The sequence below is a fragment of the Notolepis coatsorum genome (genome assembly GCF_963971535.1).
Source record: "Notolepis coatsorum genome assembly, chromosome: 19".
In the NCBI taxonomy this organism is placed as follows: domain Eukaryota; kingdom Metazoa; phylum Chordata; class Actinopteri; order Aulopiformes; family Paralepididae; genus Notolepis; species Notolepis coatsorum.
Window position 1 is genome coordinate 47,552,387 of NC_140183.1, and position 18,620 is coordinate 47,571,006.

Sequence of the window (18,620 nt, forward strand, 5' to 3'; positions counted from 1 at the left end):
TTGGTATGGTCTTTTTACCTTGCTGTGTACCTCTTCTTCTAGCCAAACCACTCAAGCCTTGTAGAATTGTCTTGCAGTCGATGGATGTGCTGCCACTTCTGCAAACTAGATGCCCATAACACCACCCACAGTCTGTATGACTGAGAGGAATAGGTGATGCCGATTCAGTAGTACACTGATCTGATTCAGTAGTACACTGATCTATGGTTGTCTCCTTTTCTTTGATTGCTTTTACCACCCTTCTCTTCTAATTACCGTTTGTAGGAGATCTTCTGCTTCCTCTTGTGACAGTCCAACACCCATTCCTTCCGTACGATGATGCCCCCTGCTGACTTCACTTGGCTATACTTGGGGGTGTTGGCAAAGGCACAGCTGAAGTCAAATAGAGCAAAAGACACAGACAAACACGTGTGCATGGTTACATTACTAAACAGATGCTGGCGGCAATACACTGCTCTTGCAATGAAGAATATACGTTGAGATACAATCGTAAGACTGAATTTCTTGCAGTAGTGGTCTTTTTTTTTATAATAGAATATACAACTTATCAGTTCACAAATGCGGGATCACATAAGATTATGATATGATGTAACATATTATGATTGAGTGTAGAGCATGTGAAGACTTATTAATGAACTATTTCAGCATCTTCGCTCACAAATTAGAACTATTTAAGAGAATGCAATTGCTTGCATTTTAAACATTGAGCACTAAACTTAACGCTTTTCCCCCAAATGGAGATATGTTTTGAAATGAAACCTCATACATATGCAGTTCTCACAGAGTTCCTCCCAGCATGTGACTTACATAAGGTGTGTAGCATCTGGAGTCCAGTCGGGCCGGTACTTGGCTCCCAGGGCCAGGGCCTGGTCCCTCAGATCCCCCCTGACGGGGTTCTGGAAGCCGCTGAGGACAAACACCACCCCCTCCAGGATCCGGTTAAATGGGACCTGCTCAGCACTCAAGGGCTTGTCTTTGTGGGGTTTGGCCTTAGGCTGGTGTTTGGACTGGCTCTCCTTCCTCTGCTCAGAGGTCCTCTGGGCTGGTGGGGCTGGGGTGATTATGACGACAGTTAGAACAATATCTGAGAGGCTCTGACTGAGGAGAGGATTTGTATACAAGTAAAATCATATAGAATAGAATAGAAATACCGGTACTTTTATTATCCCGAGGGAAATTTGACATTGCAAATCGCTCAACATTTAGACAGAACAGGTCACGAATAAGAATAACAAAACAAATTGCCTAAGATAAGAGTAGAATAAAATAGAATAAAAATAGAATAAAATATACAGTAAATAAATACAGTAAAAATATACTGAGGTCTACAGTAGGTGTAGTATTGCACAGTGCTGTTTCAAAAGTAAGGGTCCAGGAAGATGGTAACTGTCACTCTGTGCTCAGTGATGCAGTGAGGCACAGTGATGCATTGTATAGTCTGATGGCTGTTGGAACGAAGGACTTCCTGTGCCGTTCAGTGATGCATTTAGGTAGTGTGAGCCTAGCACTGAACATGCTCCTCCTGTCAGCCAAGTCTGTATATAGTGGGTGGGAGGGGTTTTCCCTGATGGCCTGGAGCTTAGCAAGGCTCCTCCTCTCCGCCACCCTCACTAGGGAGTCCAGCTCCACCCCAACCGCACTACTGGCCTTCCTGACCAGCCTGTTTGTGTCCCCTGCTCTCAGTCCCCAGCAGGTCACAGCGTACAAGAAGGCGCCCGCCACCACCGACTCATAGAACATCCTCAACATCCTTGTACAGACATTGAATGATCTCAGCCTTCTGAGGAAGTAGAGTCGGCTCTGGCCCTTCTTGTACAGTACCCCTGCATGTTTTGACCCGTTCAGTTCGATGTGAACACTGAGGTATTTGTACTCCTCAACCATGTCCACATCGACTCCCCTGATGGAAACAGGGGTCACAGGTGCACTCCTCCACCACCAGTTCCCTGGTCTTCGCCACATTTAGCTGCAGGTGGTTTTTATCGCACCATGTCACGAAGTCCACTACCAGTTCCCGGTATTCCCTCTTGTCACCGTCCTTTATACATCCCACTATCGCAGAGTCATCAGAAAACTTCTGAATCTATCTACCTATCATACCGTGAGATCAGCATATTGTCTCATAGTACAACAAATTGCAAGTTGACTGATCTGAATTTCTGCAGACTAGTCAAATATTTTATTTATTTGTATTTATATTTAATCGACAAAGCTTTAAAATTGCATATTTAATTGTCCTTCCACAAATGAATGCAACCTCTAGACTTTATCTAGTACTAAAGTATATCGTGAATACGTTTGTGATGTGATGCCAGAGATGAGCTTATTATATGCCAGTAAAGACTATGGACTTTTTCAGCATAAAACACAAATTGTTTCCGAACATCTTCAAAGACCTCTAAAAACTATAAGCCAACTATCCAAACTAGGAGACAGTAGCCCTAAATATAACATTCTTCAGTGTGATATAACAACTAATATATAACTTAAAGGGATAGTTCAGCTTTTTGGAACCCAAGCCCCATTTCCTACTTACCAATGATTATGTTGATTGGTAGTATTCGTTCTCAGCACAATCCATTCGGTTCCTCATTCTAGCTCAAAATAGATTTCAGTGAGCTTTAGTCAGCTTGTACAGACAGGAGCATGACCCCATTGACATTGCATTCGTTTGTGGCTAACTAGCCAAAAGCTAGTACAAGGAACAGAATGGATTGTGCTGAGAAGGGACTCTACTGATCAACATCATCATTGGTAAGTAATAAATAGGGGTAGGGTTTGAAAATTCTGAACTATCCCTTTAATATAGACAGAGGTGAGGCGGTAAAGGTTGTGTGTACATGATCACCTTTGGCAGCACTGGGACTGGGGGTGCTAGCTGGGCTGGGTTTGGGTTTGGGGGTGGCAACTTTTCCCTCAGGCGAGGCCATGGGGCTGGTTTTCTTCGACGGAGCAGGAGTGGGGGCAGATTGGCGCTCCTTACTGAATTCAAACTTTCTTTTTGCTGGAGGCTATGAAGAAATAGAGGAAGAACAAAAGAAAATCATCAACGTTGTTTCTTCTATAAAGAGGGACATTTTCAGATTGCTAGGTTCTCAGGGAAGGAGGCACAGAGCATATGGGGAAGATGGAACCACTGCAAGCAGAACCAACTCCTTATTAGACTTCCTTACGATTAATACAACAAGGTTCTCCATCTTCCAGCCTGTGAGACATGGCTACAGTCTGGGGAAGATGACATTTTGTTGTTGTTGTTGTTCATTGTCCTTGGGAGTTATTTAGCACATTTACTTACTGCTAACAAATTATTGGCAAGTCAGACAAAGTCAAAGTCAGCTTCAAAGTGGAGAACTATCAGTGCAGGTACCGGGGGAACTTGGAGGAGCTCTAGGGAATCCCCAGCAAAATAACAAATACTATATGTACCATTATTTAATTTATTAGTTAGCATAATGAGATTCAGCATTGGGAGAACAGGTGTTCAGCACTTACAACTGTTGTCAGCCCACATCTAGATGGCATTATATCACTCAAAATCAAATTTCAAATGTAGAATTTTCAAAAGACAATATATATATATATTAGAGGTTAGATTAATCTAGATTAAAATGGCTCAAAAAAATAAAAAAGTCTGCCGAAGGCATTCAAAATATGTGTGTTCTACCCAAATAATGACCAGAAGTAAGTCCTTACTTTTTCTTTCCTCCTTACGTTTCTCAGGCCAGGTGGCCCATTACACCATGAGCCCATCTCCCGTTTCAAAAATGCATTACAGACTGTTTGAAAAAGCTGTTTTGATTTGATAATTGGTAATGAAATATCAAAATAATGTTCAATAAGATGTACTTGTGTTTAATAAGTTGTTTTATTCAGAAGTTAACACAAATAAATAATATTACCAGTACAGAACAGTACAGTATCTAGCACACTCTCAGGAGCAAAACAGAAAGAAGCATTTCAAACTTGAACTATGTGAGATGGCTTGACTCAATCAGTCCAATCTCTATTTCTCCTTCTTCCACCAGTCACTCAGGCAGACCAGCTTGTTTTATGTAGCGGTGTCTACTTATAGTGCCTATAATATTTTTCCCGTTGGGTGCCAGACAGGGCCAAACCCTGCCAATGCAAATCAAATTACCTTTTTAATTGGTTAATTAGGCCTATAGCTCCGGCATAAGACTGTACCACATAAAGGTAGACAAATAATTTAATTAATAGTAGGCCTAGACTACTGAGCAAGCTAAATCATAGGTTAGTTTGCTAAAATGTAACAATCAATTACCTTTTCATGAATTCAAAAACCACTCAAGAGTCATGCTCAATTCAAAATCAAAATGTCCATGTATTGGATTCAATTCAAATCATAAGCAAACATTTCATAAAACAAACAATTCATTTTCAGTCCAGCATGTGTGTTAAACTCCCATAAACCAGTCAGGTCACTCAATTCAGTTCAGCCCGTGGGGCAGCGGTGGCCTAAAGGTTAGAGAAGCAGGTTTGTGACCGGAAGGTTGCCGGTTCGATCCCCGGGACCGGCAGGAACACCAACCGCTGAAGTGCCCTTGAGTGGCCAATGGTGTCAACTGTGGTTGTACTGGGCAGCTCCCAGGCAGGCACGTGCACACATAGAGCCCAAGGGGTGCTTGAGCACCTGCCTTTTTGAGCCTCATAAAAAAAGTGCCCTTTCTGAAAAAAAAGCATATAGACTGCCCTTCCAACTGAAAAATGTCAGGATAGAATCAAAATATTAGGTAAAGAGAGAGAGATGCCCCATATTCCATTGCAGTTTGCACGGCCTCCTCAGCGTGCCTCTCCGCGGACCTATATATTTTATAGCGTGGGTGGTGATGATGATGATGATAGAAACCGCTGTGGCGCATACAGTTGAATGCTGGTATTATACTCACTGAGGGACACGAAGAAGTCAAGTCCGATGGGATTTGGGAATCTCAAATACAAATCGGGATTGGAATAAAAAATGCATTTATATTAAACAATACAGAATATACAGCACTTCTTGGGGTCTGCAGGGTAAGCACTTATTCCCTCCCCCCTGAACATTTATGGAGATGTATGGGCCTTTTAAGTCAGTGATAAAAGTGTCTTTCAAGGATAAGTGAGCCCCCGCCCGAAAAGGGTCCTTAAAAATCGGGCTTGTGCGCTATGCGCGCTCGGTTAAGACACACACAGGTATAGTGCCCTTTTCAGCCTTTGAGCACCTGCCCCTCTAAAGTCCTGTGCACATCCCTGCTCCCAGGTGTGAATGGAACTGTGTGAATGTGAAGCAGGGCGTTCCTGAAAAAGAGCATCTGTGCTCAGCGAACCTACCCTGGGTAAATAAAGGTTAAAAAAAAAAGTAAAAAAAAAAAATAATAATATATATATATATCTTTTATAGATTAACGGCGTCAATTATATTATCGCGCGATACTAGTCTCGCGTTAACGCCGTTAACGGCCCAGCTCTAATATATATATATATATATATATATACACTCAGATAGAAGTGATTGGCCAAATGTGTTCTTTAACACTTTGAGCGCCAGCCGTATTTACCTTTTTACCGGCTGGAATGCCACCATCCACTCCCAATGTTAACGTTAATATCGCCTAATCTATGTTTTAAATTATGGCTATGTGTCTAATCTGCCCGTCGCTTATCAAAGAATCATTTTCCAGTCAACATTGTCAAGGCAGATTGTTTTTTTATCGCTTCATTTCCGTTTGATAGCATTTTGAAAATCACCCGTTTTCGCGGAAAAAACAACCCATGTCTATGATAATCGCCTTTTACTGGAATATTCCAGAACGTTGTCATTTGTCGGCCTATTTATGAATCGTTTTCAAATAAACGCTAGATGATCGATAGTATATGTGTGCGCACGCACGCTCGTGCCGCGCGCTGATAATCGCTGCTCTTATTTCCTCATGGCTTTTACAGTCAAAACAGCCATATCACATATCACATAAACGCTTATATATCTGTGAAAACGAGTCTGATTATCCTAACACTGATAACATAGATTCCTTACCTGAGGTCAGATGGTATCCAAATGGTTTATTCCAATTTCCGATCGCCATTCGAAAAAATCGATAATTGTATTGATCCATCGTGTGTACAGTATAACCCATATTCGCCGTGGCTCAGAGGCTCCAGAATGAACTCTGGTAGACCCCGGCTGCATCAGTGAAAAGTAAAATGTGGAGTCAGAAATCCGTTCTCCCATTCACTTTCATTGAGTCCATTCCAAAAGGGTGATTTACCATCTGGGAGACCATAGGGGGCGCTTTTTTCACATCTGAGCGCCGGCGGTCCCTGGATCTCCCAACGGTAGGCTCACGTGATGCAATATGATTACAGATCGCTAAAAAAAATATATAATAAATTAAAAAAAACGAGAATACTCGTGACGTGGCATTCAACGGTCGGGGGGGTAAACCCGAGAAAAGTCGTGAGTGGCATACAAAGTGTTAACACTTTGAGTGCCAACGACAAGAATTCTCGTTATTTCATGCCATCCGTTCAGTGCCAACGATGAGAAATCTCGTTATTAATAGTTTTTTTTTTTATTAGCGATTACCATTCATTTTTCATCAATCTAGCCTCACGTTACCACTGGGACTCTCTCTGAGCTCGAACAGGGAAAATACCGCCCCCTATTGTCTCCCGGATGGTAATGCACCCTTTGGATTGGACTGAAGGAAAACGCATGGGGAAAAGAAAATCCGGAATCCACATTTTACTTGTCAGGCATGTAATCCGAGCCGATTGCAGTATTTGTGGTCCCTCAGAACAGCGTGGAATATGTTTCAAGCACCCAGCGTTGGATCAATAAACACAATCGATATTTGGAATGGCGATCAGGAATTGGAATAATCTTTTTGGAGAACATCTGATCTGAGGTAAGGAATCTATTTTACCAGTCTTGGGATAATCAGAGCTTTTTTCACAGATATATCAACGTGTGTGTGCTGATCAGGAAATAAGATAATCGATTTTTCAGCCCGCTTCTCTAGCGTGCATAAGTACACATATACTATCGATAATTTAGCGTTTATTTGAAAACTATTCATAAAGGCAGAAAAATGACAAAGTTATTTGCGATTCCTGCTCTTTTCCTGCACTTTTCTTTTCTGGACATTTCGAAGAACGAGCGTTTTTGAAAATGGTATAAAACGGAAATGTACCGATAAAAAAACAATCCGTTTCGACAATGTTGACTGCAAGCAAGTCATTGATAAGCGACGGGCGTATTAGACACATAGCCATAATTTAAGATATAGTTTATGCGTTCGCAAATGTGCTCGCACTCTCATTGAATAGAGCGCTGGCACTCAATCGCTAAATCCTGCGACCCCTGCTGGCACTCAAGCTGTTAACCCTTTAATCGCCAATGACGTGTTAAGACGTCATTCCTCGCCATGCGTAATCTGCCAATGACGTTTTACAGCGTCTTTGAGGTAATCATATTTCACCGACGGATCCTTGACGGGTGCTGGGGATCTCCACTCAACTCTCCAACGGTTCAATATCGCCACCTGGTGGCCGATCGACAAACCGAAAGTGGGTAAGTGGGGCCGGAAGTGCTTGGTGTCCCTCCTATTCCGTCCGCCACTCGCGATCGCTCCCGGGACTCCATCTTGACACACTGGATAATCGATCGGTTGCCATAACTCAATAAACAACGTTATTTGGACGTATATATTTATTATACAACCCGGAAATGGTTCATCTAGATCTACATCCCATAATAGCGAACTTTTTGCTCCAGTATCATCCCCCATCGCTACGAGGAAGCTGCAGTGAGTTTCAGCGTTTTTGATTATTATTATCCATACAAACTGCCATGATCAATATATCACCCATACTACATGATTCATTTAACGTCGGTCATTGCATTATAAACGACCCCCCCCCCCCGGTCAACATCAGATGATGAGTCATGACGTTTAGGACCTTGTACAATTTAAATTTTTAATCTGACGTCAATCGCTAGCAAACTGCATTTGATGATGTAATATATGCATAAATGGCTATATCTCACATTCTAGGAATTACTGCCGAAAACGGTAAAAACATATTTATACTCTAGACAGTATTTTTATATGAATGTGTGAATGAAAAAGTAAAACGTTCCTACACCCTGAACAATAGCTAATCGATGTTGAATGGGCCATAGTAATGTCAATTTAGCAATACAATTTAAAAAGTTATAGCCCTGCAAAGTAGGTGAACATCTCCATAGACAAATAGAGCTGGCAGTGATCAAACATTGATGGATATAAGCGTGGCAGAGAAAGGGTTAAGAGTAAGGGGGAAAAAAGAGAACCTCTACGGTAGGGATGGGTACCTTTCACATTTGAACCGATACGGTACCGGTACCTGTGAATCGATACCGGTACTTTTTTTCCCCCGGTACTTTAGTCTCAAGAAATTTTATTTACCTACCTCAGTCATAAAAAAAAAATCCAAAGACAGTTTTCGGCTTGTCATTGCTCCGACTGCTTTGTTGTTGAATCAAGTCAAATCCTAGGTAAGCATATATTGTGCGTGTGAACGTTGACAAAAAAAAAAAAAATAATAAATAAAAATAAAATAAAGATTTAAAAAAAAAAAAAAAAAAAAATTCTCGGTTTCTCACTTGATTCGATACTCGGTAGTACCGACGTGTTTCGGTTCGGTGCCTCAAAAGTAACGAATTCGGTACCCATCCCTACTCTACGGTAGATAGTGGTGGAAAGATTTTTCTAAATATAATCTATTACAGATGACCTGATACACATTTTAACCAGCAATATATTCTGCTGGATTACTCCGTAATATAATCAGAATAATCCAGTTTTTTTTTTATTGGTCTTTTTCCCCCTCCTTTTTCCTCCAATTTTCTCCCATCCCAATGTTAGTCGTTATGCCAATTCCCAATCCCCTTCCTGGTCGCTGCGCACTTACCCCCCACAGTCGGTCTGGGAGAGTGGAGGCTATCACATGCTTTCTCCGACACACGTCCAGCCAATCAACCGCTTCTTTTCACCTGGCAGCGCGGACTCTCACTGAGAGGGTGTAACGTGTGGAAGGATCACACTACCCCCCTTAGATCCTATCCGCGCTGAGCAGGTGCCCCGACCGAACTGTAGGAGTCGCTGTTTACAACCGACGACCCGGACCCACCCCGCCAGCTTTCCCACCCTCTAATACAGCCAATTGTATTAGTGTGAACGGCCAGCCAAGCTGGTGACAACGCCGGAGCTGTGAGCTGGATTCAAACAGGCGAATCCAGCGTCTCCGGTGTTGGTGACGAACGCAATCTCCGCTACGCCACCTGACCGCCTAGAATAATCCAGCTTTAATCTAAATTAAAAAGTGTGGCAGAGCATAAGACTAATGCCATGTACACAGATGTTTCTAAAAATGCATTTTTCACCCGCCCTGCTTTCAAAATAATTCCTGTCCACACCAACAGTGTTTTAGAAGATCTCTCTCATATGAACTGACGGCAGGCTGCAGGGATCTCTCCGTGGTCCTGATTGCAGAGAAAATATCCATATATTATGTGGACAGGGCCATTAGTCATGATGTTAACATTTTCCAAAAGCTCATTTTCAGTGAACTCAAACTCAGTTTTCCATTGTTTTCATGTGGACGGGAGGCCGAAACAGAGAAAATACATGTATGTGTTTTTTTTATATATATATATGTTTTCAAAAATATCCGTATACGTGTGGACAAGGCATAAGTCATGGAGCAGTTGTAGCAGCTAAGAATGGATATTATGGATGTTAGGCCATGCAAAATAAATTGTTTGGTTCCGGTTGCCGACCGACCCTGCCGATTTATGTGCGACCCAAATTTATTTGATGAGTTTGTAAAAAAATATATATATATTTTTTTACAATACAATTTTATTAAATCTTAGTAAAGAAAAGTGCAGTCCATGTCAATAATGAGAATATATAAAAAGCAAGTATTTCACAATATTTGCACAGCTCTCTGACGTCGGGATATTTAGTGAGTAGTATTTAGGGGTGGCATTTTTAATACTACTACCTTTGTACATTGTACTTTTGTAGTACAGTGTCTTTGTATTTTAACCTTTAGTATATGGATATTAAACATGCTGGCAGAGTACATACATCCATGTTGTCGAGAAAAAATAAAATAAAAGAATTCCCTATCCAGAGTCGCGTGGGAATTTTTTTTATAAAATAAATTCCCTACCTACCCATGGCCTTAACTGACAACCAACAGGAACCAAACTATTTATTTTGTTAGGCCTTATGAGAAAAAAATGCAGTGTTTAGGAAGGAGGAGCTCAGGTCCTCCCAGGCTGCAGGGAGGAGATATGCCTAAGAGATTTGAGGGGATGGTACAGGGTGAGGGGTTATGTAGTTTGTGTTAGGGCTGCAACGATTAGTCGACATAATCGACGACGTTGATCATAAAAACTCGTTGACGCAGAATTTTTGCGTCGATTAGTCATAAAAAAATGACATGCTTTGTCTACCATCACCCCAGACTTTGAGACTCTTGTCAGGAGCAAACAACATCCCCAGTTATCCCATTAGTTCCCTGGGATGTTAAGCTAAGAAGTCTGCTATATATATTTTTTGGTTATTTAAACACTTCCACTTTAATTTGTATTATTTAATTTATTTATCTTGTTATGAGTGATTGTTGTATTGTTCAAATACATTTTGATTTAAAGTTGCTTAAGATCCAAATTCAAATGTTTCATGAGTCATTCTTTTAATTTGCTATGGGATCATCATGTTATGTTAAGTTAACTGTTAAGGCAGAGGGACTGGACAACAGGGTGACATTCACAGGTGTGCAGACTTGAGCATGTGAGGTAAAACATGCATTGGAGAAGGAGCCATGCCCACAGGAAACAGAGATTGAGGGTGTGACAAAAATAATCGTTAGATTAGTCGACTAATCGAAAAAATAAGACAGATTAGTCGATTACCAAAATAATCGTTAGTTGCAGCCCTAGTTTGTGTAGTATAGTAGTGTAGAGTAGTATGGTTCATATTCTCCAAAGAAGTGGATACATTTCAGTACATTTGGCAAACCAGACAATGTAGAAGTTAACTAACTCCAGAATATGGCAGTAAGGATGCAAGCTAAGAAGAAATGGCATAATGAAACATTTATCTAGATGTTAGTGTCTAAATGCCCTCCGATATGTCTTTGATTAAAACAAGCAATCCTCCATTTTATTTTAGAAAGGCATCTGTAATCTGATTACTTTGTGTTGTACAGAAACTAATGTATTACAATTCTCTTTTTGTTAACCTGTTGCGAGGCAGCGGTGGAGACAGAGGTTGTGGTAGAGGTTGTGGTTGAGGAGCCACCGCCAGACTGCAGGGCTGCAGCTGCATAGCTCAGCTTCTCATTCTGAGGAGACACTATAAGAGAGACAAAGAGATGGTAGGTTGATGTTAAAGGGGAATGCCACCCATTTTCAAGAATTCACATGTTATTCCTCCTGTGTCCCAGGATAGTTCAAGCTCATACTTGTGATGAACCTCACCACCTGCACCTAAGGTTGGACATCAGAGGGAGAACCTCCAAAGTTGTGATGTCACCAGGATGTAAAATCTGGCACTGTACCATAGACCAGTGGTTCCCAAAGTCGGGGTCGCGACCCAAAGGTGGGCCGCGAGCAGCCACGGATGGGCCGCGAGATGATTTAAAAAAAAACAAAAAAATAAATAAAAAAAAAACATTTTTTTTATTTTTTATTTTTTTATTTAAATTTTTTTTGTCAGGCCACTGAACTTAGAAGCAGGCCAGGACAGTGTTTCTAGTTGTATTCTAAAATTCTATTCTATTGTATTCTAAAATGTGACTATATGGTTTTATATTAACTTAATAAATAAACAAAAACGAAAAATCTACTTATTTCAACGAACATTTCAAACTAAATAACAGATTATGCACATAAAACGCTGAAAACAACCGAAGCAACAATAGTATTTTAATGAGGCTATTATTATTATCATTATTATTTTGCAACAAGTTAGCCCTCTCATAAATAGCACATATAAATGAATAACTAACTTGAACTAACTTAATAGGATTGAAGTGATATTTGGCTTAAAAAATCGGTCGCCTGGCAAAAAAAAAAAAAAAAAAAAAGCCAGACGATGTGCATTGGGCCGCGGCTCTCTGACGCCTTATTTTCTGGGCCCCGGCCTGAAAAGTTTGGGAACCCCTTCCATAGACAATATGGTGACGATGACTTTGTGGAGCCGTCATGCCAAAATTGTAGCAGCTGTTCAGCATTCCGACAGTGCATTGCTGCAACCTGTAATCTAGCAGCATACTGAGATGGTACACCCATGGTCAAACTCTGAACTCTATACTCAAGTCCACTGCCTATACTGCCTACATCCGTCTTACACTGTACTCATACCTACCTTCATTATACTACCTATATCCATCTATATCTGTATATATAGCTATACCTACTCATATTATTAAACCACTGGCTGAGTGGTTATTATGATAGTGTATGTATTCATACTTGTACCACTGTATATATAATACTGTACATACTTTAGCTCAACATATTTACTCCATAGCTTTGTCACATATTCACATGTTATACGCAGGGACCGAAACTAGAGAGCGCCGCCCGCCATTTGCGGGCAGTTTTTACGTTTGGCGCCTCCCACTTAGAGGACTGACCGCCGTGTGGCGGCCAATCAAATGGTCATGTGAAAACCGAAAAGAGTTCTCACTCGCTGTCTGAGCGCATTGCTGCTCCTAAACCTCCCCTACCTGTTTCTGTATGCTGCATGTAAACACACAGTCACCGTGACTGATGTTAGTCTACTCTAGTCAGAGAGACCTCCGTGAGCTGATGTTAGCTACTGTTACAAAATGACCCAGTCAACTATTCACTTTTAGTTTAATACATGAGGCATTGTGTAACGTTATCCAGCTGGCTAGCTTCTGATAGCTCCCGACATAAACAACTGCAAGTGTCCAGTTACATCGCATGAGGGCTGCAGCGCTGCTGACTAGGGTCCAGGTGCAGGGTAGGAGAATCCTTTCATGCTGAATGTAAGAGTTTAGGGTCCAGCTGTAGCGCCGGAGAATCCTTGCTGGAGCTGGAGGCCACTAGAGTATACACACAGACAGTGGAGCTGTTTGCAGACAGCGAGGTGGCGATGTCTCGCAGATAATACAACTACAAGTATGATTATATAATATATATATTTTATTAAAAAAATATATATATAAAATAATAATAATTTTTTTTTTTTATCAAAAAAAAGTTGGCAGGTAAGAAATCTGCTTGGCGGGTAGATTCTTCCCATCTACCCGCCACTGGCCGGTGAGTCAAAAAGTTAATTTCGCTCCCTGGTTATACGGTTTACTACAATGCACGTTGAGAGTGCTATAGATTGGTTAGCAAGATACAAATGTTGTGAACATTTTGATTCGGTTTGTTATCAATAAATATTTAACAATAAACGAACATTATGAGAAAAGCGGTTACAATCTTTTCCACTTTCCAGAGTCACAAAGTTCACATTTTAAAGCAATATTTGTTATCATTGTAATGCATGTCTTATTCAGCTCAACAATAGGGCGGTGTAGTGGTTACGTCATTTTCCTGTTCCACCCTCTGTTCCACTTAATGTATTTCCCCATTGACCATTTCTAAATCGGCTCGTTTTAGATAAATAAAGCATTAACGTTGGCATGGCGTACCTTTCTGTGCGTATTCATCCACAATCTATAGCTCAACATGAAAATATTCGCAATTAATCGTAAAGGTAGCAAAATAACAACTTTATGTTTTCGTTCGCTGGGAAACTACACTGCTATTTGGCGCTGCTGACTGACGTCACCACAGCGTAGCCTCCTGCCTGTAGTCACAGACCTAGGATCCGATTTCCCTTACATTCGATAAGCTTAACAATTTGTACAATGGAAAAATAACTGACCCTGAATCTGTGGCTAGTATCTCTCTGGTGATCATATCCATTTGTCAGATGAAGCCAAACACCATTTCTAAAAGCAACAACCACGTTATCATTATTTGTATTCACTGCATATTAAATCACTGTAAATACTAATGTAAATCATTGTTTCGTTGTACATAGTGTATAGTTTATAACGTTATTGTTTTTACGGCGGGCTCTACATGCCCCGATTTAAAATGGTTATCTCCTCTTTGTATACTTTTTAGAGAATATGCTATACAGCGTTATATATATCGTTCTTATTTACTTTTGTCCACTCCTCACAGACAAAGTATTCTGCCAGGGAACTTATGGACACGACAGTAGTAGTTATAAGGTTTTTGAGCTTGTAACGTTAACGTTAGTTTAAGGATGCACCGAAATTTCGGCCACCGAAAGTTTTCGGCCGAAAATGGCCCAAAATTGCCTTTCGGCTTTTGGCCGAAAGAGTTTTTTCACCGAAAATATATCACCGAAACAGAAACAACCTGTAACCTAACGCGTGTTGATGTTGCGCTGTCGGGAGTCGCGCTGTTTCTATGTAAACTCTGCGCGCAACGCGTCCAATAAATGTGTCTTTAACATGCTTTTATATCCTTATTTACTATATGCCCGTCGCGGTTAATCACTGAGTGATCTAATATGCATATTATTCAGAGCGAGAGGGGGGGGGATTGTGTTTCTCACATTGACGCTGTCCGTCTGTCGCGCGCCTACTGTGCCGAGTCAAGAGAGCGCATTCATCTGGGGAATAGAAAGGTGCGCTCAGTAGAGCACAGATGTCCGCTGCGGCAGCCAAAGAAAAGATGGAATTAATGTACTGTATGCATTCAGAAGTGCTGAATAAATGTTTTATGGACCCATAGTGATTATTTATTATTTAAGTTAAGTTTTGCCATAATCATATATTTTTCCATAATCATAATGTTCCACAACATTGGTAAAAAAAAATCTATTCTATGAATCATTTTCGGCCTTTCGGCTTTCGGTTTTCGGCCAACTGTTTTCTATTTTCGGTATCGGTTTCGGCCAAGAATTTCCCATTCGGTGCATCCTTAGTTAGCTATCGTGGTATCAGCCGGCCGTGACGTGTAGCTAGCTAGCTTGCTATCTAGCTTGCTAGCCGGCATGATGCATGCAGTGCCCAGGTCTCAGAAGAGGACCTGCACATTTTACTCTGTCCCGAAATGCCTCTACATGCCCAGATTTAAAATGGTTAACGACAGTAGACATTGCTAACGTCTAGTACGTTTAGCGAGGTAACGTTAATGTTAGCTAGCTAGCTAGCAGCTAGCTTGGTATCAGCTGGCCATGACGTGGATCAGGCGACAGCACTGAACAGGCTGCCTAGTGAACAACAGGCTGCCTACTGGTAAATGTAGTTCTTTTTTAACGACAAATTAAAAACCTTATAACTACCTTTATTTCAACCAAAAATGCTTAACACATTGTCTGCCACGCAGTTTGCCCATCTTATACCACTCTCTGCCAGTGCTGTAACCCTATGGAGTCGCTCACCTTCTTTGCAGGGCTATAACTTTTTAAATATTATAGCTATATCGACATTACTATGGCCCATTCAACATCGGGTATCTATCGTTCCGGATGTGGGAACGTTATATTTTTCCATTCATACATTGTCGTGTTAGTACCGTCGTGAATATAAGTATGTTTTTAGAGCGTAGAGCAGTAATTCCTAGAACGCGAGTTATAGGCCCTGCATATTATATATAATCAATGGCGTTTTGTTCCTATACACGCTATATTAAAAAAGTTCAAATGCATATGATCGTTTTTTTTTTTTTTTTTTTTAACCTTTATTTAACCAGGAAGTCCCATTGAGATACAAGATCTCTTTTGCAAGGGAGACCTGGCCAAGATGACAGCAATAACACCCGCAAACATCAGACAGCAATAAAATGTGCGGTACATCACACAAGAACATAATAAAAGTGCATGTACACAATACACAATACATCACACGTAAACATTCCGTTCTGGAACCGGAAGTAACATATTTGAATTTCGATTCTAAATTTCGATTTTTTTTTTTACTTTTTTTTTTACTTTAATACCCTAGTTACAGTACAGCAACCAAATTAAACTGTATCAAGTCAACTGAAAATGTGAATAGTATGATTTTCTTTTTGAAATAAAAATAAAAAAAAATAAAAAATCTCCTTCGAAATAAGCTGTAACCTGTTTTGACCTGCACCTCAAAGAATCGGAATCGAGAATCGTTTAGAACAGGAATCGATATGGAGAATCGGAATCGGAACCGGAATCGTTCAAATCCAAACGATGCCCAACCCTATTTATGATTCCTTGATTGTCAGTAACGGTTTTCTTTAGTACGATATCATATGTTGATCAGATGGATTGCAATGAAATAAATGCACAATCGAGCTGGAATTAACGTTAGAATCCTCTTACCTGTGGCCGATGAGTCTTGAGAAAAAATATTCCAATTATTTGATTTCGATCTGCTAGATCCATTTTCCGTTTGTACGACGCAATAAACGCCGAAAGCATATTGATTCTTGCGTTTCGAAAGCGATCCAATGCACTCGAGGTGTTTGTCTGGATCCACGTAACAAGATAGCTCTGCCGGAAGTTTTTCCCTGATGCACAGAGAGCCACATCCGGTTTAGAGTAGAGTGCAACTCGCCCGAAATCCACCAGGCGGCGGTATTGAGGCGTTGCAATATCAGACATAGTCCAGCTGGCTCCCGGAGCCTTCCTGGATGAATTATGAATGCCAATAGCGAATAAAGGAAATAACGATCATAAAAACGAGTAAACTCGTTGTTGGCGTTATTAGATTGGCGGGCAATAATGAGTAAACTAGTTTTTGGCGCAGGATGTGTTAAACAATAATGTTAGTGGTAGAAGGGAACTCATTTTGTGCAAAAATGGAAAGTTTGCCAATGTTCATGCGGCAGAATTGTTACAATAGCCGATAATCCATTTTCCCAATGATGAATCCCTATACGGGTGGAACAACCAGTGACGTCAGACTACACCTCCCTATACAGTGCCAGTTAGCATTCAACAATACCTCCATCCTATAATCGTCTGCCGGAATAACAAGAGGCCTTTCAAAGAATGTTTAGAATGCAACAAAAACGTAATATAGGGTCTTATTATTGGATCTTATAAACAAGTCACGGTAGAACAGTAATAAGATGTTTTACCAACTGTACCACTGCACAGAAATGAGGCATTTTCTCAAAGCCGTTCGATGTAAGGCCTCTGCATTGACATGAGCACCTGTTACACATGAAGTGGACGTACCCTTGGGTGCAGGGCTGGGCTTGGCTGGGGCCTCGCGATTGAAGAAGAGAGCGCCAGGCTGTAGTGCCGGCGACTCCTCCTTCACCCTGAACTGACCCAGCTTGGTCAGCCTCTGTCAGGAGTGGGCGAGAGAGAAGAAGAAGATTAGTTCTGAGGAGGAAGATGAGTCAGAGATCTTTGGGAGACCGACAGAATTTGTAGATGATTTCAGAAACCAACCACTGAAAGTGTTTAAATCTCAAGCTTGGTTCACATTCACCACCCCCCCCCCCCCCCCCCCCACCCCGACCACACACACACACTACAAGCGAGTGCCTGAAAAATTGTGTATATGAGGTACTGTAAGTCAGTAGGTGTCAACGAGCTGAACTGTTAGAGTCTACAAACAAGTCACATAACAAAGAAGTTAAGTGTACGTACGTACATACGAGCTGAACTGTTGAGTCTACAGACAAGTCACATACCGTAATTCCTCTAATAGTAACCCCGGCTTGTATTTGTTTCAACTGTAGCGGGTACCAGGCTTGTATTAGGAGGAGGCCTGTATAAGAGGGAGGCCTATATTTCAAATTTTCAAACGGATCATAATGAATAAATCAACATTTTGTGTCAGTTTGAACCCAGTAAAATGTACTGGGTTCATTTATTGAAACCAAGTACTGTATGAAATAGTAAACAGTGCAATTACAGGTGGTCACTGGTCATTTCAACGTTTTCAAAGTGAAATCAAGTAACTAGCTCAGTATGCAGCTCAGTATATTAGTAACCCGGCTTGTATTAGGAGGCCGGCTTATAATTGCTTAGCTCAAGAGCGCACCCGGCCATTAATAGAGACCCGGCTTGTATTTGAGACCCGGTTACTATTAGAGGAATTACGGTAACAAAGAAGTTAAGTAACACACACACGCTATCAGCTTGGCTGGCCTCTCAGCTATCAGCTTGGCTGGCCTCTCACACTGATACAATTGGCTGTATCAGGGGGTGGGAAATAGTGCACTGCAACCTTGCCCAGGCCCGACGGGGCCCGGCCCGGCCCGGCCCGGCCCGGCGGGTTCGGGCTGGGTAGGGCTTTTTTTTAAATAAATAATTCGGGCTCGGCCGGGCACCGCCGTTTTTTTTTTTTTTTTTTTTTTTTTTTTTTATATAACTAGGGTTATATGATAACCTTCATTTTAAGATTCGCTTTCTCTTTTGCGCCAGAGAAACATTTGGATGTAATTACTGCAGCGCGCAGAGAGAACTCAGGGGACAAGTTCAACTCGATTGGTTGTGTTGGAATATAGCCAGTTGGCGAACGTTTTAATTTGTTCTTGGGATGTATGTAGCCGGTTTTGTTAACGGTGTTCAACG

The 18,620-nt window shown here is 41.2% G+C and overlaps 1 protein-coding gene across 2 annotated transcripts in view; it reads right to left on the bottom strand.

The window, feature by feature from the left end:
* LOC311245773 (DNA repair protein XRCC1-like) overlaps positions 1–18,620 on the bottom strand; it is a 122,285-nt gene that overhangs the window by 80,218 nt on the left and 23,447 nt on the right. For both annotated transcript variants that reach the window (XM_084335753.1, XM_084335754.1), the window contains exons 6-10: positions 17,271–17,382; positions 11,293–11,405; positions 2,849–3,011; positions 808–1,051; positions 256–372 (exon numbers count right to left, since the gene is read on the bottom strand). In XM_084335753.1, coding sequence (XP_084191879.1) covers positions 256–372; positions 808–1,051; positions 2,849–3,011; positions 11,293–11,405; positions 17,271–17,382 — 749 coding nt within the window. The remainder of the gene's footprint in view (positions 1–255; positions 373–807; positions 1,052–2,848; positions 3,012–11,292; positions 11,406–17,270; positions 17,383–18,620) is intronic.